Source organism: Gambusia affinis, linkage group LG22, assembly GCF_019740435.1.
Source record: "Gambusia affinis linkage group LG22, SWU_Gaff_1.0, whole genome shotgun sequence".
Classification (NCBI taxonomy): Eukaryota; Metazoa; Chordata; class Actinopteri; order Cyprinodontiformes; family Poeciliidae; genus Gambusia; species Gambusia affinis.
In genome coordinates, this window is record NC_057889.1 from 9,865,389 (window position 1) to 9,886,265 (window position 20,877).

At 38.7% G+C, this 20,877-nt stretch overlaps 1 protein-coding gene across 9 annotated transcripts in view; it reads left to right on the forward strand.

Annotated features, from left to right (window-relative positions):
• The window catches only part of utrn (utrophin), a 177,879-nt gene that overhangs the window by 56,952 nt on the left and 100,050 nt on the right, over nucleotides 1–20,877 (forward strand). For 7 of the 9 annotated variants that reach the window (XM_044105882.1, XM_044105879.1, XM_044105885.1 and 4 more), the window contains 9 exons: nucleotides 380–529; nucleotides 623–775; nucleotides 861–962; nucleotides 1,130–1,250; nucleotides 1,867–2,084; nucleotides 3,004–3,121; nucleotides 3,219–3,424; nucleotides 4,484–4,632; nucleotides 4,737–4,926. In XM_044105882.1, coding sequence (XP_043961817.1) covers nucleotides 380–529; nucleotides 623–775; nucleotides 861–962; nucleotides 1,130–1,250; nucleotides 1,867–2,084; nucleotides 3,004–3,121; nucleotides 3,219–3,424; nucleotides 4,484–4,632; nucleotides 4,737–4,926 — 1,407 coding nt within the window. Of the gene's footprint in view, nucleotides 1–379; nucleotides 530–622; nucleotides 776–860; nucleotides 963–1,129; nucleotides 1,251–1,866; nucleotides 2,085–3,003; nucleotides 3,122–3,218; nucleotides 3,425–4,483; nucleotides 4,633–4,736; nucleotides 4,927–9,975; nucleotides 10,138–20,877 lie in introns of those variants that run through there. The other 2 variants (XM_044105887.1, XM_044105888.1) reach the window with 1 other exon arrangement.

Here is a 20,877-nt window from a genome sequence, read left to right on the forward strand (position 1 = left end):
TAAAATGTGGAGAGGTTCTGAGGGTATTTATCCGCTGCAAGACAGTGACTATGTTTACCTGGATTATTTTGCATTTCCCCGTTATATTTTTCCTTTAACTCAAAACAAACTGAGATAGATCCTATTTCTCTTCTTCAGCAAAACAGTTTTGAAAGAACTAGTGACACTGTTTTCGTTTATTTTTCTTCTCTCTGGAGAGCAAACATTTTCAAGCCAAACATTTTTTTGTCAGGAGAGACACTGAAAGCTACGGTGATTGAAACTACCTTGCACATCATTACATTTGGATTTCCCAGACTTCTTGTTTCTTTTTTTTCTTTCTTCTTCCTAACTTCTAGTTCTTGTTGAAATGAAGGATGAGTTCCCCTGTTTTTTGCAGGCTCTTGCTGTGGAAATGGATGCTCAGAATGAACGTCTTGGTTGGCTAAACAAACACGCTCCCCAGATCTTGGCCAGTCCCAGTGTGAGCACTCAAAGCAGAGACCATCATGTTGGAAACCTCAGAGCCATCAACCTCAAATGGAGCAAGGTGAAATTAATCTTACAAGTGAACTTGGATTCACTCTTCAGACTTTTTTTTTTCTTCCATCTGATATTGCCTATAATATTTTTTTCTTGACAGGTGACCCATGACCTGCTGGATAAGGTGGGGGAGGTGGAGACAAACCTGCAGAGTCACACTCTGTTTCAGGACAGGATGGCCAAGCTGACGGACTGGGTCATCATCACAAACCAGACAATTGTGACTAGAGGACTAAATCCTGTCCAGGCTCAGGTAGTTTTTCAAGATCATGTCACAAGAGGCAGCATGCATGAATATTCAGACAGCAGTTTTAGTTTTCGTTTTTATTCATTTGCAGGCTCTTGAGGTCTCTATGAAAGACAGGAAGAAGGACCTGGAGGACTTATTGGCTCATTCTATCGAGCTGCAGAAACATCAGCAGCTGTTGCCTGAGGAAAAGGTCCCTGATTCTGTAATAAAATGCTTTGATAAAGGACATATTATATTTAATTACACCATATTGCTCTGTTAAAGTGTTACAGTTCTACCAAGAGGTAATTTATTGTAATTTCTGTGCTAAAAAATTAATTTTAACGTTTGTAGCCTTTTCGCCGTTTGTGTTCTCAGGGTAAAGTAGAGCAGCTGGCTGCTGACTGGAAAGCCCTGGATGGTCATTTAAGGGAATCTCTTCAGGTTCCCGTCTCTCCGTGGACACATCAGCAACATGTTGTGCAGCACCAACAGCTTGGTAAGAAAAAACAGGGAATGACTTTTTCTGTTTCTAATGAAACAGATCGGATAAGAGGAAATTGTTACATAAAAACTCACAATTGATTTATATTAACCAATTTTTCTGATTAACCATTTTTTTAAGGTCAGCTTTAATGATCACATGCCAGACTCTTTAGGTACAGACCTGCAAAATTAAAAAAAATTGCTGACATTGAATCTGCCTGTCTGAACACATAATTTTCACATAGAAATTAATTTACAGAAAGATAAATAAAACATCACTGGCATTTATTGATATGCCTTTAATTAGACAGAAAATTAATGAAATTTTTGATAGACATTAATAGTAATAAATGTGTCCCTAAACCAGCAGTTTTAGGATTAAATTAGCATTTTCCCAGAGACTTGTTTTATCTAGAACATTGCAATGGGGATAATCATATGCAAGCAACCTTATAAAAACCATGTTTGAAGTCTCATTTATCCTGATTCCTTTATTAAACTTTTATTGAAGCTATTTTAAAACATCAATAGTATATTGAAAATATTCCTTTCATTTCGTATTTTTCAACCAGCTCTTTTAGTATTGCACAGTATTTTTCGTCCTTTGACCCTTCTTTGCACTTGTTCAGTGTCTTCGGTGCCCTCGGCTATTCACATGGCCAGCATGGCGAGTGAGGACTCCCATCTTCGGGCCCCGTACTCGGCAGACACTGTGGCCCCCACAGATTTGAACAAACGTGCCACAGAAATGGCTGACTGGCTTCTTCTCATCACTCAGATGCTTAAATCCAACATTGTCACTGTAGGAGACACAAAAGAGATCAGGACGACTATAGGACGCCTTCAGGTGAGTGAATAGAGGATGACATAGTTAATATGCAGATAATGTTGGCTGTTTTTTGTTTTTAAATTATCATTTAGCATTAAATCTTTGAAGCACATTTGCACATTCGTCACCAATTATGGCTTGATTTAAAAGAGAAGTCATTGAGTTGAGAAGACAATAAAAAGTCAGCTCATGTTTTTCTCATTCAGTGGCTGTGCTCTCGTCTTCGCTGATGCTCATTAAACAGATTGTGCTGCCTCTAATTGTATTCATATTCTACCATTTGAAGTAGATGTAGCATGACATCTTCACACTTTGTGTTGCTTGAACTAGACAATGTTGTGGGAAGAATTAAATCTGGTGACAAACTCTCCCAAGTTTTTTGGTTTAGGATAAGGAAATCTGCTGAAATAACTAAATAATATCTTAGAAATGAGATTTTAGAATTTGAACTGTTAAAAAAAAAGATAGCTTTTCAAATTTACAGATGCTGATGTTTGTATTGAAAAAACTGTATATATAATGTTTTTAAAAGTCAATGCATCATCTCAGTATTTATTTAAGGGGGGCATTGAGTGTTATTGAGTTAAATTAAAAAGTACACTGCATTGCAAAAAAAATATTTATACCCCTTATTTAGTAGTTTAAATAACTACTGAACGTACAGGTTTAAGGTTATCAGAGTGAAGGGAGCTAAATACAAATGCATGGCACAATGCTATTTACATAATGTGGAAAACTCAAAGGCCATGTATAAATTCCTTAAATTATGAACTTTTTTAGCAATAAAATACAAGAATTTGTATTTCTGAGAGTTTTTGTTTGTATTGTGACAAAATGTGGAAAACAAAACACATTAAATCCTTATATTTTATCTATTCATGTCAGATTCCTTAACTGAATGAGTCGAAGCTCTCATGTCTGTTTTGTCCTCTTCCAGGTGACAAAAAATGACCTGGAACAGCGTCACTCCGAGTTGGAAGACATCTTCACCTTGGCACAGAACATTAAAAACAAAACCTCGAATGTTGATGTCCGCACCTCCATTTCTGAAAAATGTACGTGTGGACCACGATGTGGTTTCAAAATGCATGTAACACATTAGGCTTATAGATCAGTTTGTCAGCATCACTTTTTTTGCTTGCCTGACTGTAGTGGAAAAAGTGCGCAGCCAGTGGGACGGCACTCAAAATGGCATTGAAGCCCGACTTCAGCAGCTGGAAGACATGACTGTCCACAGCAATCAGTGGGAGGAAAAAAGGAAGGAGGTGAAAGCCCTTATTGCTCATAACGAAGTACTCTTCCATAACCTTCTGCAGCGGGCCAAAGATCCCTTGACTAAACAACTCGAGGATTCCAAGGTTAGGGCAGATTTCCGCTTCTCCAACCCATTATGTCTGTAATTCCTGAGGTCATTTACTTTGAAGCCTTGTCCTTGTCAGCACGGTAGACTAGACATCTTCTCCAGGGTATTTTTCCCAATGGACTGGAGCAAAACTTGACTCTTATTAGATGGCTTTTGAACAGCAGTCTAAGTTGGGAATGAATAAATCCCTCCTCTGAAGTTTCACTTTGATCCTTAATAACATTCATACACCTACATAATCTTAACGGAGTTTCTTTAAATTAGTCTTGACTCAGAAGTTTTGAGAACTAAACACTAGGGGGCGTCTAAGTTTAAGATAATGCAACTTGCTTTTTGAAAGCTTACCCCTCCTGGCTAATGTGGCCAGGATGAGTAATTGTCTATTTAAAGTTGAAAGAACAGAAGCCCCTTGGTCATATAGGCATGACTTATTTCCTAATTCTAAATTAAGGTCTTATATAATCTGACTGGTTGAACAAACAGTCAGAAAACTGAGGAGCCAAACAACTAAGTTAAAGTTTTACTTGGCTTTTAGATTTAGCCGAAGTAGTTTGGGAAAGGAAGAAATTTACTTAAAAAAATATTATTTAATTTGGTATAATATATCATGGATAAACATGTATGAGGAAAGCATGGAAAAATATTCCCAGTCTTCATTCCTTGTCCTAATGTCAACATAAATATCAGACTTTCTAAAGAATATTGCTCCAGTCAATGTGTTTCTGCCTTTTGGATAAAAGATTCAGTGTATTTATTAATGCATCTTTCAATCTGTCCATCCATGCAGCCATTTGTCTGTTATCTCATCATTTATTCATTGTTGGTCTGTTGGCCGTTCGATCTATCCACCAGTATCTCAGGCCATGTTTTTGTGCACCAGTTTGTAAATTTTCAGTCAGTTCAACTGAGAACTCTAGAAATCTAAATCTGTGCAGAAACTTTCTAAAAACTAGCAAACAATTAAGCCAACTGAGAGCAGTATCAGAGGTCCTTTCAGATGGATTTTTAATAATCAGTGAATCTCTTGTAGTGCATTTTGCGTTATGTTTTTCAGGAGTTTTCCCAAGCCCTGGGCCGAGACCAAGTCGCAGCCTTCAACGAGCTTTCCAATCACCTTTTACGAGAGTATTCTTCCGATGACACCAGGAGAATCAAAGAGGTCACAGAGAAACAGAATGTGGCCTGGAACAGCCTCAGCAAGAGGTAAATCACCCATTTGCCTTTCTTGTTTATATGCAAGTTTTATTGTTAATTTGCGCTTCTGTCTCACATTGTTGCATATTTGACTAGTTTGTGTTGGTTTGCAGGGCAAATGACCATCGTGCTCAGTTGGACAGCGAGCTGAAGGAGGTCCAGGTGTCTCTAAAGGAGCTGGAGTCGTTCCTCAGGTGGCTGCAGGAGGCTGAGACGACAGTCACCGTCCTGTCCGACGCCTCCCAGAGGGAAGACGTGTCCCAGGATTCTGCCAATGTGAAGGAGCTGAGGCGACAACTGGAGGTAGGGCTGGAAATGGAAAAGGAAACCAGTGTGTGTGTCTAATTCATGCACAGGTGCTAGCCTATTATCTCAGTGTCACCCTTCATTAACGTACCCCTCACCAGCTGAACTGATGCGATAGTGTGTGTGGATGAGCACACCTGTGTGCTCGCTGCTGGTTAAAAGTGTGTGAATGAGAGGGCATGCAGAGGGCGTGTGAACGCTTGTATGCATTGAATGTGGCTCATTGATCCTCTTGTTCTGTGCTGCTTAGGTATTCAGATTGTGTGTATTTTCTCCTTTTTTCATTTGCTTTGTCATTTACCCAGACCTTCCCTTTGGGATCATTTGACACCCATCATCTTATGCTTTATGTATCAGTATAACCCCAGAGTCCCTGTTACCTGCCTCTGCATTTATAATGGCTACAAACCTTTCTACATCCTTCTATATTTGATATATTGCTCTGGAAAAGAGGATTCTTTTTTTATCAACTCCTTGGGGCTTTATATAGCATTTTATTTGGCGCTGTGGATAAACTTAGCATCCCACTTCTTTTTAGAACTAAAAATAAAGCAAAATTGTTCAATTGTGTCAAAATATTGAGTCGCTCTTTTGAAGCACTAAATGACAAATCGCCTCACTGATCTGATTTTCCTTTGTATTAAGCCCAGGTTCTATTTTGCACGCATCAATAGCATGACACAAAAGTTATTTTACCAATCATACCCCATTACACTGACATCTGTGCTGACTTGATTCTAGTAGATTATTATTTCAAAAATGGGAGGAACTTCCAACTAATTTGCTACAGTTATGTTCAAGGGTCAGTATTTGTGCAAAACTTCTCAATAAAGCGGCTGAATCGAAGGTTAAACTTAAGGAAAACCTTGGCACACAGCAGTTAGTGGATATTATAGAGTTGATTAAAACCCACTGGCTCTTTTTGTTTCATTAGCAGACGCTGTCGACTTTGATGGATGGTTCTCACCCATTGAAGCTGGGTTAATGAAACATAGACAGATGTTAAACTTCAGTCTCAGTGTGCAAACTCTGAGTTAAAGGCTCTGCTATGATTTAATGTTTAGCTGACTCTAATTCTTGACTTTCACTTGCATTCTGATGACTATTTTCATATTAAATATGCACAAAAAAGCACTGAGGGCAGCAGCATTGGTTTTCTGGATTTATTACAAATCTCTTTTTTTGGTTTCACTGTGGATTGTTGAATCCTGACTTTTTTGAAATAGAAAGCTTGAATTGAGGTAAATGTGACTTGACGCCATATGGAAATAATGAGTTCTTTGCACGCAAAACACTGTAAAAAATTTATTTTCAGCTATTTTTTATTTTTATTATTCCACGATCTATTAATTATGTTGACTTGTCACAATAGCCCCAAACTAATAAATTGCATTTTACAATTTTCACAGTATTTACAGCGGGATTGTCATATTAAATCCCTTTATTCATTTATGAATGCCTTTGTAAATGCTGCAGTCCTGATTTTTTAAATGACTATTGATATTTTGCTCTGGCTGAAGTGTATACAGGTCAACCTTGGTTTTCTACTTCATCAAATTGTTAGCTTTGGTAGATCAAGAAAGTTAAAATATCCTTTGACAATGGATTAGTTTAGAGAAAGTCTTATCGTATGTCTAAATATGTGTGTGTGTGTGTGTGTGTGTATATGATTTCACACATGCGTCTGAAATCGCATCCCCTTATAGAGGGATTGGAGCTAATTTAGAGTCAAAATTTACAAAACAGACGTTTTCCTTCTTTATAAACCCAGAATTTTACCTTGAGCATCATAAAATTTATATCTGCTTTCTGCTCATCTCTGAGGATAGCAGGGGATATTTAAGCTACATGATCTGTGAACAGTAGATGTCACACTGCTCCGACAGATTGGAAGTTGGAGCAGTCTCTTGTACATATTTAATGTAAAGTGTAAAACTTGGATTGTTTGGGACAAAATACATCTAACTCTATAATTTGAGTTTTATCAGGAAAAACAACAATTTCTAGCAACTATCCATCACATGTTGGCACATTAAGTAATTACCTGAAAATGAATGGTATCATAAACCCTAGCTCATGTGATTTTTCATTATCCAGAGCTGGCATGTGCTGTAAACTCCATCAGGGGGCTCGTATTCAGTCGTCGTTGAAGGTATTGCAATCACAGCCTCGGGCAGAAAAGTGCAAACGGGTACACAGCTTGAAGAGATGATTTTTATCAAGTTTGACATCTATGTATTTGGCTGGGGGTGTTGTTATGGGTGACTGAGCTGTTTGTTCATCGACCAGATGAACCATAGTCTTCTTGAAATGTCTAGCTGTAACCTGGTTGGGCCAGTATCATTTCGACAGAACTTGGAATATATTTAGTCCTCTCTTGTAATTTCTTGTGAAGCAGCCAAGTCAGTGATGTTTGTAATGACTAAAATAGGTGCTTTTTTGGGTTAACCTCGTTTAAACAGAGCTCCTCTGCGAGTTTATCGTCTAGCCTTTCAGTGTGCGAGTGCACAAGAGTCTTTATTTCTATTATTTGGATACAGACCTTCCAGGGAATAAAGTGCTTTACATAGCATAATCCAGCAATTGTCTGTGACAGTCAATTTGTGCTTGTTTTATAATGCAGGAGTTGTAATTATGTTGAAGAGTCTGTGTCAAGCCTGCTCATCCTCACTTCAAATAAGTTGTTCTCGTTCTCTTGTTGAAAGAGAGGAGGAGAGTTTTTTTCCCCTCTAATTCTTCAAAACAAAAATCAATTAGGCTCATAGAAACAGGAACTGAACAATTTGCTGCATTGCAGTACTAATATGTGCATTATTGCAAAAGACCAGTATTTGGTATGCTGTAATATTTTAGATGCTATGTATACTCTGACCTGATATAGATCTAAATCTCCAATAATGATCAAAGTTGGTATAAATCGGAGAGGATGTTGTGATGACGGGAAAACAGTAGAGGGAAATGTGGATTAATGGGAATCAATATTGTTATTATTCTGACATTCATAACAATAATATTGCAAAGTCATGCTTCCTTTCTATTGTACAAATGAGGACTCTATGTCTGCTTAATTGAGTTAATTTCACATGTATGTCTGCTTCAGCTTTGCTATTTTTGTCTTTGTCCTTTTTCATATCATCTCCCCACTACTTGGAGACTTCCAGCTGAATAAATCATAATTTAAAGTCTTTCCTCGCTGTTAATTCACCCATCTTTTATCCCGTCACCTCCGATTTTCTCCAACTAATTAATTTATTGCCATGTATATTCCCGACTAAACTTTGTCTAAGCACACAACAGTATGTAAACGTTCAAGACAAGTTACTTGACAACTATTTTCCTGCTTCAATACACTCTTTATTTTCAATTATGTGGACAAACACAGTCTCAGAATGTAATGATATTGTGGCGGTGTACGTGCATTTGCTTTGGTTTGACTCAAAACTGTATTTCCACAAATACATTCGAGGCATCATAAACCAAAGCTCACAGACTGTACATAGCCTTTCACAACAATAATGTTGGTCTTTAGTCGTTCTATTTAAAATTTTAGATTTGTTTTCCAGTTCAGATTGGATTAGAGTTTTTAAGTTTTTCACTGTTGAAAAAGAGCAGCTTGTACCCGTAGCCAGTAAATTAAAAGCTTTGTAAGTGAGGATTATTATTTATTTATTTATTTATTTATTTATTTATTTATTTATTTATTTATTTATTTATTTTTTTTTTTTTACTGTTTTGGCAGTACAAAGCATGACATTCAAACTGTAAAGTAGAGGTACAGAGACCTGGTTTTCAATTTTGTTTGATAGGGAAAACAATCTGAATCTCTAAAAAGAAAAATTTAAATTGTGAAATCATAGAACAGTGGTTTATAATCAAACAAAAAATGAAGAAAATCCATAATTATCTCAAAAACTTTAATCTGTTTAACTGAAAAAACTAATACTATGAAGTATGTCCTGTTGGTTGATGTTTGATTTAAAAAAAAGTGGAAAATGTTTTTTTTAGGATTAAAAGTCGGTCACTCAGTTTTTGAACTGCTGTTTACTGATTAGAGAAGATGAAATTATCAGAATTTATTCTGAATTATTTTGTTTTTTGAGTTGTTCATTTGGAGAAGACATTTTCAGATCTTCATCTCTGTACTCATAACTCCAACTGGAGTTTTCATGAACGTGGAGTCATGACTGCCAACAAAGGAAATGAAAGGAGCCAATACTTCCAGGAAAGCTGGATGTCTGAAGCAGCCCCTCCTGCTTTGGAACTCTATTGTGTGTTTGCATGTCATTTACTCTCGCTCCATCTATCCTCTTTCACTTTAATCTCCTTGTCTCTTGTTTATTGATCTGTTCATTGCCTTTCGTAATGTCATCCTCTCTTCATGGCAGAGTCATTGTTTGCTTTCCTTCATGCTGCTGCATTTCATGTCTCCATTTCACTCTCTCTCTGTGTTTCTCTCACTCTCTTCCTCTCTCTAAATCAGAGGCAGTTAAAAAGTGAGCCTCATGTGAGCGTTCGCTCTCGTTGTCCGGTGCAACTCGTGCCTTTTCCCCATCTCTCTCCTCTCCTCTCCTCCCATCCTATCCTGGCGTGCCAGGACTTTCTGCTCCTCTCCCTGTTCTCTCCGTCTTCATTTCATTCCTCCTTGCTGTCATTCTCGTCTGACTCGGCAGGGTGCCGTCACAAGTGATTTGTATAATTCTCTCTTCTAGTTCCGCGGTCGGGGTGCGCGTGTGAATGTCCGCGTGGAGGAGAAAGTGAGTGTCTCGTCTTGTCCGGTTCGCCTCCATCGTGCGTGTGCTGAGCGATGTGTTAGTGCTTATAAAGAGAGAGAAAGAAAGCTAAGAAAGGAATCTCCTACTGTCTTTTTGCGAGTGTGTATGTGCGTGATGAAGCGTGGGATCGCTCTGAGCTGAGTTCACATGTGTGACTGTTTCTTTCTCTCTCTTGAGTACATGCGTTTTTGTGTGCGTGCACGCATCACGTCAGATTGGCTGGGGTCTGGTCGCTTGGCTGGGGAGAGGGAGAGGGAGAACAATATGAGTGGGGTTGGGCAGTGCTAGCATGCGGACTAGGAGCAGGCTGCTGCAGACTTGTAGCAGTCTTAAGATGATGGCCATGGTCCGGACCTCCCTCCAGAAAGTGGTGGTCTTCTTACACAGGCTCCAGAGGATGGCCATCTCCTCACCGCGCTACCAGAAACTCTGCAAGGTACGTGGAGAGACCCAGCTGGAGAACAACAATCTCTGCTTTTTTAACTTCAGCTGAAATTTAAGTTTAACTTTGAGTTTCGTGGATGTTGTTTTTTACTTTCTTGGTGAATATTTTCAAAGTTTATGCAGCTTCTATTGGGGTTGATTTGAGACTCTTGTATTTGGTTTTGATTCCGTTTTTTTTTTTTTTTTTATTCCTTGCATTTTTGAGACGATGCAACATATTGTTTTATACATTAATTTAATTTGGACTCACACATTATAAGCAGACCATAAAGTCTACCTTCTTCGGTTCCTCTTAATTTTTTTTTTTTACGCTCCCTGAAATTTAAAATTGTTTTTATTTCATGTCATCTTATTAATTTATTAATTAATATTTTTTTCTTGGATTTTAATATATGCATGTGGTTAAATTTATGTCTGTCCTTTCCTCCTGTGAATGCAATGATTTGTAAGAAAAAATAAGCAACAAAAAAACTATTACAATTTTTGTTCACCTCGTGCATCACATTATTTAAGAAGCTAATGGCAGCAGTGGAATGATTGATGTTTGTTTTTTCTTTTTAATTTTAAGTCACATCTGAGGTGACATGCATCTAAGCAACACAGATTTATTGTGAAAACCCAACAGAGCGTGAATCAGTTGACTCCGTCTCTGCCCTTTGTCAGCTGTATTGATTTTACCGTAGAGAAAATGACCAGTGATGTGTGCAGTGCTTGATCTTGTTTTGTGTCGCTGTTGATCATCACTGGTCGTCGGTTGTCCTTGCTCTCGCTGCACATCAACAACTTGCTCTCAGATTAAGAACATCCAGATGTTGAGATTTGGCATTGCTGTGCAAAGAAGAAAAACAGCAGAGTTGAGGATTACTTGCTGATTTGTCTGCTGCTTTTTAAAAACATTTCCTCTTTGTTTGCTTGTAAGCTTCTTTGTTTGTTTATGCCAATATGTGAGTGAGAGCTTGTTTGCACACTTTGCTCGGTGTGAAAGCACAATAAGTACTAATTAAACTCTGGACTTGCTCATCTGGCTTCCATTCAGAACCCTTTTGAGTCAGACCTACCTGGGTTGTATCCATGCTGGTAGAAGGCATTACTCACTTTGCACCCAATTACCCTCCTCTGAGTTGCATCCGTCACTTCAGCGTTGTTTGGCCTTCCCCTCGGGATGGGGGCTGGTGTAATGCCAGGCTGGTCACACCTCCCTGGGGTGCCCTCACTGGCTGCCAGCTTAGAACAGGAACTTCCTGATGATGGATTTGCATGGGGCTCGCAGTGTGCACCCCCTGGGTCTGGCCATTTATTCTGTTTTGGGATAGTGCTGATGCTTAAACCGCACACATGATTATTTCCCACCCCTGTGGATTGAGTTTGTCCATTTTTTTAAACCACATACTTATGTAATCTCTGATTTGTGATTTTCCTTTATTAAATCCTTATAAAATCATTCTACAAGTTAACCCCTGGATTTCTTGTTTTCCCGGCTCCTCTCCTTTGGACCATTTGCAAGCCTACAGCAGGTCTAGTCTATTGGTGAATAAAGCTGCTGAGTGGCATGCCGGTTTCATTTATAGTGAGTCCTGGTGGCTCAGCTCTGTCTCCCTGTGTTGAATCAATGGCTGAGAATTGGCTGAAAGGCCTGCCTCTCTCCAGAGGGGTGTCCTCCTACTCTCATTACTGTTGCTTTGCTTCCAACTGTGTGCGCGTGTGTGTCTTTAAACAAAGCCCACTTTAGAAGCAGCCCTAAATTAGAGGTACTATGCATTCATCCTTGCTGGTTCCTGCTGTTTCTGTGACACAAGCACTGGCCCTTGGGCTCCACAGTCTGTGCACCTTTGCTCTTGGCTCTCTGCTGCCCCCTGACATATGACTCAGGCACGGGCATAAAGCCCAGCTTTCTGACCCTTCTGTCCTTCAGCTCTGTCAGAATCCTTGGGGTTATTAGCAAGTGTTAGCATTAGCAGTTAGAGCCTCGGGTGCTGGCTGATAACCTCCACTTTCCCCTCTGGTATCTTGGCTCACACTCAAATCAGGAATATTTTCCTTCACGCTTCCTTAGATCCTTTAGTCTGCAGGCACAATCACACTCAATGCAAACGTTTGGAGCACATAATCATGCACACTTACCAAGTGAGTCACAGGCAGTGGAATAACATGGAAACTGAGGTCATTTAAACTCGTTTAGACGGCATTTATAATCTAGAAAGACAGTAGAAGAAAATGAGAAAAAGGTTTCAATTCCAATCAACATTTTTATGCAACTCACAACTGCTTGACTTCTTATCGGCAGAAGCTGTGACGTAAAATGGTACTTGAATCACCCAAAATAGCTTTTACTGCTAATACTGAGTGGAATATTGTGACGAAATGACGGGAATACAACACAAAATCTTATCTTGTATCAGCACCCGATATAAGTTTCCTGCCAATCTCTTGTCTGTGTCTGTATTATATTAGGTTCTCCCATGTCTAGTAAACCCATTTATTGAGCCAGAGGTTGTGCGTGTTGTCTTCAGCAGTGGATTTTGTGCACATTCTTCCATTAGTGGCTTTTAGACAGCCTAACCTTATAATGTCTGTGTTGTTTATCATCATGTGCTCGTAATAGCAAGTGGAAATGTCTGCAACTCCCCCTCGTGATGACCAAAGTAAAATAACCAGGCATATGTGTTGCAGGCAGATAGGTGAGAACTATGTTAGTTGTAATTTATATAATTTCCTTTGGTGACAAACATAGAATAGATACCCTTGATTGTCCAACAGTGGGAATCTGTTGGACAATCAGATAAGAGTATTAGAACATACATAAAAACAAAATTAACGATAATAAACTGTACAGTAAAGGCAAAATGACCACATAATATAGTGTGCTGTTATCAAAAACAGCACATTCTGATCCATAGGAATGTTTGACTGGGCTTGTTAGTTGTAAAAATGTACAAAATGTTTATTTGTGCATTAAAAACAGACCATTTTCAATATATGAAAGTAAGACTGCTAACAGGGTTTTGCTATTACAACCCATTGCCTTTTTTCCTGGGTGCTGAGATGATCCTTGGAGATTTGTTTAGTTTCTGAGGTTCATTCCCTTCTTTTCTGTCGGTACTAAAAGCTGAATTGGATAGGACATTGTGATCTATGTTGTGGCCCGCACTTCCTCAGCAGCATCACTTTAAAGTGATGCAGGATGGGCATGTGAATGTCTCTCGGACTAATTAAAGTCTAAGTGACACTTGATCATTAAATCAGCCCCATCTGTGTGTTTTTCTTTGTTTCGGTCATGCAGAATAAAACGAGAGAGACTCACTGAACTTAAGACAGTGAAGGGCTGACTGGAAGGGTCTGTTCTTAAATTTTCCTTAAATTCAACCTGCACTCTCATTCCCTCTTCACCCAAAACAGCTAGGGGGCAATCCAGCGAGTGGCTGAAGTGAGCAGAGATAAAATGTTGTGCCCAATATTTTTCCTTGCTCCTTCAGTTCTTAGATTGACAATCAATCTGCAGGGACAAGGTCTTAGCTCTGCATCTAATGTCCCTCTCTTTTGCCAATATCTATGGCGAGTACTTGGCCACAGAGCTGGCTCACAGTTCATTTTCCTATTTCCTTTCACTGAGTGTATCTTTACGTTTGTGGCGCTGACAAACATCACATTCTCCTACTGGAGAGGAGATTACGGCATGTAATCCCTACACAAACACAGACACACAAACTCTGGTTCACTCGATTGAAAAACTCAGGCCAGAAGAGATTTATCCAAATTGGTATTCAAAAGACTTTACTAAGAAATTGCATTGATTAATCCTCCTCTCAATGTGTCCCATTACCTCTATCTTCTCTCGCTCTCTTCCCCCTTATTTTCTGCCTGTTTACCTTATAAGCGTCAACACTGATTCTTTCTCCTTTGTGGTTCTCTTCCACCGCTGGACATTTTCCCTACTCCTGTCAAGGATAATTAATTCTTTGAATAGAAGTGGAACATTTGCTGGAAGATAATTGCTGTTCGTGCTGCATCCCAGCAAATTTGGTGGCATATTTCTGTGGTAAACCCAACCCAAATAATTTTGTTCTTCATCTGTTTTTGTGGAAGAAACAGAAACATTTTTAATGCTTTATTACTCCTCAAAATCTCTTCTTTGCAAATGAGCAAATGTCTGTTTCAGGATAGGTTCTCTTTATGAATGTTTTCCCATTTCAGTCTTTTTGAAACGGTGATAGCCTCTGCAAACGTTTTTCAGTTGATAAGGTTGATGGAAACTTTCCTTTTTATTATTTCTTTCTCCCCTGTCATCTTTCCTCTTGGCAGTATCAATTTCCACAACACCTCCTTTTGTAGCACCTTCTTACTCTCCCATGGTCTTATTTCTGTTTATGCTGCTGTCATCTCTTTAATTGTTAATGTTCTGCTCTCTGTTCTTCCCTCTAACAAAATCTTCTGCCCACTTTTGTTTTTATTCTCTGGATGACAACATGTGCTGCTGTTTAGTCATTTAGCCTTGATGCCACTCCAAAGAAACGGGTCAATCTGTGCTGTTGAATTATTTATCACATACGACATCTTGTCTTAAACCTTGGAAAGACGATTTTATTGAATAACATTAAGATCTACTAAACCCTGTGCGTATATAATTTGTCTTTGTGCATATTTGAGTGTGTGTGCATCTTCTACACTTCCTGAAATACTGTTTCATTTACCAATATGCTCGTGGGAAGGAATTTCTCAACTAAATTCTCTCTCTTGTCCAACATTGGTCTAAGTTAAGACAACGGGAGGTCTGAGATAGTAGGACCCCTCTGTGTACACAACAAACAGAGAAAAGGACAGAGAAATGATGAGAGGTCTGGAATAACAAGAGCCTGAGAAGGTACACAGGAGGAATGGCATCAACAGCAACACAGCCTGGTATGCTCCTCAGAGGTAAATCCTTTGGTACGACAAAAACAAAGCAACTGGAAATGGCTTTTGCTGTTATATCACAGGGAGATTAAACATAAATCGTGCTATATATAGACTGTAATCTCTAGGGGAGGAAAAACATGTCAGAGTCAAATGCTGATGTAGAAATACAACTGAGGAAAAATGAGGAAAGAACATGAAAGGTTGTCAGCAGAACTACTTTGTAACATATTTGTTTTTTTGTTTTTTTTGTTTTGTTTGTGAAGATGTGCACATAAGTTATAGCTCAGAAAGGCAAAGTATCTTAAGTCAAAACTACAACTAGGATTGTAGGTATGGGGTATTCAGTAAATCGGACAACAGGTTAACACATGTTCTAGTTTTTCACATATTTTTTGCTGCTGCAAAAAATGTATCTTCATTTTTCTCCTGGAGGTTTCATATCACAACATAATTAACTCCTACCTGTAATTTGATACTTGAATTTGACAAAATTTCTCAACAAAACGGATGAATATTCATAACTTTCATCCTGTAGGCAACTTGAACAAAGAGCCGTGAAAAAGGATTTGTCGGCAAAAACAATTGGTGTCTCAATATTATGACAAGTAATCAGACGGTTTAAAAACAAGTCCTTTCTCTGCTGTACCTCCAACACAAGGAAGGATGACTAATTTGAGACCACAAAGCTCTGCACAACCTAATGTGAAAATAGAGCTGGGACAATATCAGGATAGCGTTTGATTTTGATCTCATTGTTGAATATTGCAGTAATGAGATCCTGGATTTTCCTCAGTCTGCTCTTTTCTTTTTCATCATCTGCAGCATCTCCACCACACTTTGAATATCTAGCTCAGGTGTAGATGTTGAGGTCAGCGAGAGTCCATCCAACTACCTAAATATGTATGCGATGAACCAAATTTTGCAATCAAGCACTCTATAACGATTGATATTATACACACAGATTGCAGTGTTTACTGTAAGTCATTATGTTGTTTCTCAATACTTTCACGTGAGATCACTATTGATCCAAAGACATAATTCATTTCAGCAGATTTTCAAGACATTTAGCAATTTACTGTAATGCAAGCGTCTTCTGTTTCATTTATTTTTTCATCTTGCAGGCAGAGATTATGTCACAGACGTACAAAGTACTTCTTAGTTTGTCCCTGTGCAACCTTCTCGGTGGATCTAAAAGCAAGCATTAAATTATAAATGTTCTTTTCACGTCACATGGTTTAAAGATTTGTCATCAGCTCCATAAGACGTTTGAGAAAGTTTAGAGAAGGATCAGGAATGACTGGAAGGTTTCCATGTGAGCCGTGAATGACAGTTCAACGTAAGCCTCGACTTCTCCTCGGTTGCACCGTCGCATATTGGACCACAAACTTTAAAGGAAGCTCGCAGTTAGAAGAGGTGACACAGAATCGAATTAGACTTCCAACAGTGCTCACATGTGGGTGTTTATTGGTTTAGTGTGTTTCATAGTTATCTTGCAAGTGTCTTTGATAAAAGAGGCTTCTCAACTCCTCATCCCGCTGGAAATGGTTTAAGCTTCATGGAGAAGAAAAAAAAATATACCAAAAAATAATTTATGACAGTGCAGGAAGCAGCTACCAAGTGCATATGTTTTTAGGGGAAAGTTGAAGTGATGACAGACAGATGTATACATAATATGAAACATGAAAGGGTTGAAAATGATGAGAGGGAGCAGGGATTGGGCACTGGGAAGATGGGAAGAAAGACGGATGACTGCTTTTTTTCCATTTTACTCCATGGAGACATATATACATTCACACTGAATGTAACACTTAATTTTCTTTCCAAGGATTTTTTTTTTCATGTAGGCTGTGGGGTAAAAAATTCATTTAATGCTTCAGCACATGTGTAGCTTCATTTTCCCTGCCTTCTTCCTCACCTCCCATTGAGAACAGAAGAGCAAAATCAACAAAACCCACAAACATCCACCCTTGATGAATTACTTCCCCTTTTGTCTCCGTCTCCTTCCTCTGTGTTTGCGTGTGAATGTATGGGTGTGCGTGCCAGTTCGTGCCTGCTAAATATCGTCGGGATTAGTGCCGGAGGCTTAATTAAAAAGCAATTACCTTTGGTCGCTGTGGGCGACGCTTGGCGGAGGGTAACTCTTCTAATCTGGAGAAACGGTGTTGAATTCCTCAGGATGCGACACATATTCGCAGTCAAGCCCCGTACGCAAATTGTGCAATTGTCTGCAGAGTTACAGAAGGATTAAAGCAATTGTTAATTAGTGAAGTGGGTTCAGACTGAAAGGGTAGAAGAGGGGCATTAGGGTCAGACTTACTGCTATCCCTCAGTCTCATGCTCTGTGTGTGTTTGTTTATGAAGTTAAGTGGCCAAATGATATACCCCCAAACCAAATTAATTTCCTTTGCGAGACTTGCAAGCACGCTTTCTTTTTTTCCCCCTTCAGTCCCTCTCCTCATTTCCTCTTCCTGAGACAATGAAGTAGGTTAGGACAGTTAGTGCCAGAGCTAATTTTTTAATTTTAAAATTCCAATTAGACGTCGCTAATCATGGTAATTAGATAATCACTATGAGACTGCCCTTAAAGAACCCTGCATGCGTGAGACGGTAGAGAGGTACACCGATCAGGCATAACAGTTTGACTCTGTACAGGGGAAGTGAATAACACAGTTTAATCTCTTTATCATGGCAGCTGCTAAATGGTTCAACATATTAAGCATGTGAACATTTGGTGATGTTTTTAGTGAGTTTGTCTAAGGACATTTTCAAAACTGAAGCTCCTGTGGTCTGCAGCGGTCAGGATTTATAAAATGCTCCTCAGATTTATAAAATACCATTGATGCACCTGTAGCAGTGTTAATTCATGCCTGTTGAATGGGAAATCTGATTTGCAATGAATCTTACTTGGTGGATGCACCAATGGTTTGGATCGTTTGACATAGTGCAGTGTGAAAGCAAACAACATCCACTGAAATATAGCAAATGTTTCTATTTCTAGTTATTCTATTTCAATCTGAGTCTACATCATCAGTTGTGAAAACTCCCTTAGAGGACTTGAGTGATTTGTTGCTAACATCTTGCTACCAGATACCACAGACCATCTTCAGGGTTTCAGTGGAGTCCATGCTGCTGATCTGGGCTTCGTTGTAAACACATTGGTGATCCAATCAAGTTTTTATGATGTTCCAGGCATATTGGTGCCACTCAGCGAATACTTTTCCAGACTTAGAGGATTAATATCACAGCCAGATCTAGAGAAATTCATCCATATGGTTATCTTTAGTTACATCGATTATTGCAACAGGTCTGCTTCAAACAGCTGCAGCTGATGCAGAACACTGCTGCTCATGTTCTCGCTAAAACCTGGAAGATAGAGCACATCATCCCCGGTGCTAAAGCACTTAAATTGACTCCTTTTGCTAGTTTATAAATCTCTGAAATACAAGATCTGTTGTTGTATCAACCTTCCAGACCTCTCAGGTTTTCTGGTTCTGGCATGCTTTGCATTCCCAGAACCAGAACATGGAGAAGCAGCACTAAGCTTTTATTCACCACAGATCTGGAACAAAACTTTCAGAAAACTGCAAAACAGCTGAAACACTGAATCCCTTTAAATCAAAACTAGAGACACACCTGTTTAGAGTTGCCTTTGATTAGTAGTAAGTGGAACATTGATCAACGTATTTGATTTGTATTTGCTTGGGAATTTTGATGATGATATTGGACAGGGCGTGTTACATTTTTCATAGCTGATGGCCGTACGGTGTAAAGCGCTTTGAACCACCTTGTTGCTCTAAATAAACTTGTTCTATTGAAGTGAGAGCAATATGTGTACAAAGTTTTACATTCATTCACTTTGAGCTGAAGGTCTTTCATTTATTGTTTTGAGAAATTGGCTTTAGCTGCAGGTGGTCAATATGCTAACGATTCAGCTGCTGAAGCTTTTAGAACAAAAAATCAGATTAAGTTTAATCATTTGTTTGTGGCAACATTTTCTTCAGGTTATGTTCGTGTAATCTGTTTGCCCTCGTGTTTAAAGATTTTTTTCATATCTGATTGGAAATACATTTTGAAACGTTGACTATTAATTACCGGTAGACATGCTTTGAAAAACGCACACAAACATCTTTTCCCCTCCAGCTGAGAATTATTACTGTAATTCCCCTCTGCCCTCCTCCCATTCTGCATCATTGTTTCTATTTGTAGCTCATTTTAGGCCTTGCCTCCCCAGACGGCGCTATGGCAACTGAATGATTGACAGGACAATCGATGAGGGCGCTGGATGCTCTTTCTCTCTCCCCTTCCTCCGTCTGACCTTCCCTTTGACATGACTACTGTCGGTGCCACTCCTCTCGTTGAATTACTTGTTTGCATGACACCAACCCCGTGGCTGGCCTTGCTCTCCAGTGCTAAAGGTTGGACATCTGGTAAAGGTGAATAATCAGCTCACTGAGGAAACCCACACATGCTCGCACATGCTTCTTTAATTGCTCCTGAATACATGAATTACTATAAACCTTTAAACAAGTTGCTCAGTTTTTTTTTGTAGATGCTATGTCTTGGTTTGATTAATCAATATTCCTGTTACTTTTTTTGTTGTGTCATTAAAAATATTGTAAATATTTGCTGAAGTGTAAAACTAGGGGAAACTTTGGGATGAACAAACTTTCTTTCAATACCAGCACAAAATTACTGCACTGCAAGGAGATGTGAAGAATGTGATATGACCTCTCTGTACAATGTTTATCATCCTCTGTAATTGACAAAAAATAAGCAAACATGCCATTCAGGTAAGGCAGATGGGTGTTGATTCTCATAAATCAGGGCATGGGTACAAGAAAGTTGGCACTTAAAAGTTACTGATATCTGTAGTTAGAACAATATTTTAAAAAAATTAAAACCACTTAACTGTGACAAGGTTACCCAAGTGAAATGTCAGAATTTCAGAATATAATGACATTATTGTGAGGTTTTGTAAGTTTTTGCAAAAAAAAAAATCAAGTGTGATAAACCTGTTTTACCTCAACTGGATAAAAAAAAGAAGTGACATGCAAAGTGTGACTTTGTGACTCTTGGAATGTATTAGCCAACAAAAATATTGGAAATACTTAAACTATGAATATTGTATACATTGACATTACAATAACTATATATTGGCCATATATTTTACAGTTCTTGATCTGTATTTTATGCTGCCACACACAGTGAGAAGGATGATTATAGGAACTTACTTGTGTAGGAGGGAATGTCTTTGGTCCAGGTCTCCATTAGAACAATTTATTTTCAGGCTTTTTTTCACATTTCTTTGCCAATGGTCCCTGTAATTGTGGAGAGCACAGTACCTGACTGCAAATACTGATAGATTCCACACGATCAAGAATAATTGCAGACAGTTTAATGCAAGCAGCAGAAAAACAAAATCTATTTACAGGTATTTTTAGTATTTAGTTTTGGATGTTATATTAAAGTGATATTTCTGTTTCTGTTTATATTCTGTTCAGCAAAAAGCAAAACTTGTTGCACTCACCACAAACCCTTTGGCTTTGTCACTGCACAGTGTTGTATTTACTGTGAAAAAACTTTTTGGCGTTTTTAATCTGCCTTGGCAGCATGGAGAACTTACCATCTGAAGATGAGGATAAACATCGTTTTGACAGGGTGACAATTTTTAGCTTGTCAACTATCTGAACGTACACGCCTCAGGAATCTCGCTGATACTATTTATTTTGTCATATGTGCTGGTCTCAGTGGCTGTTCGCTTCGCTAAAATGTGCTTGTTTTTTTTTTCTTGTTCCATTTTGAGCCTCGCATTCATTGGCACTTGTTCCGTATTTGTTCT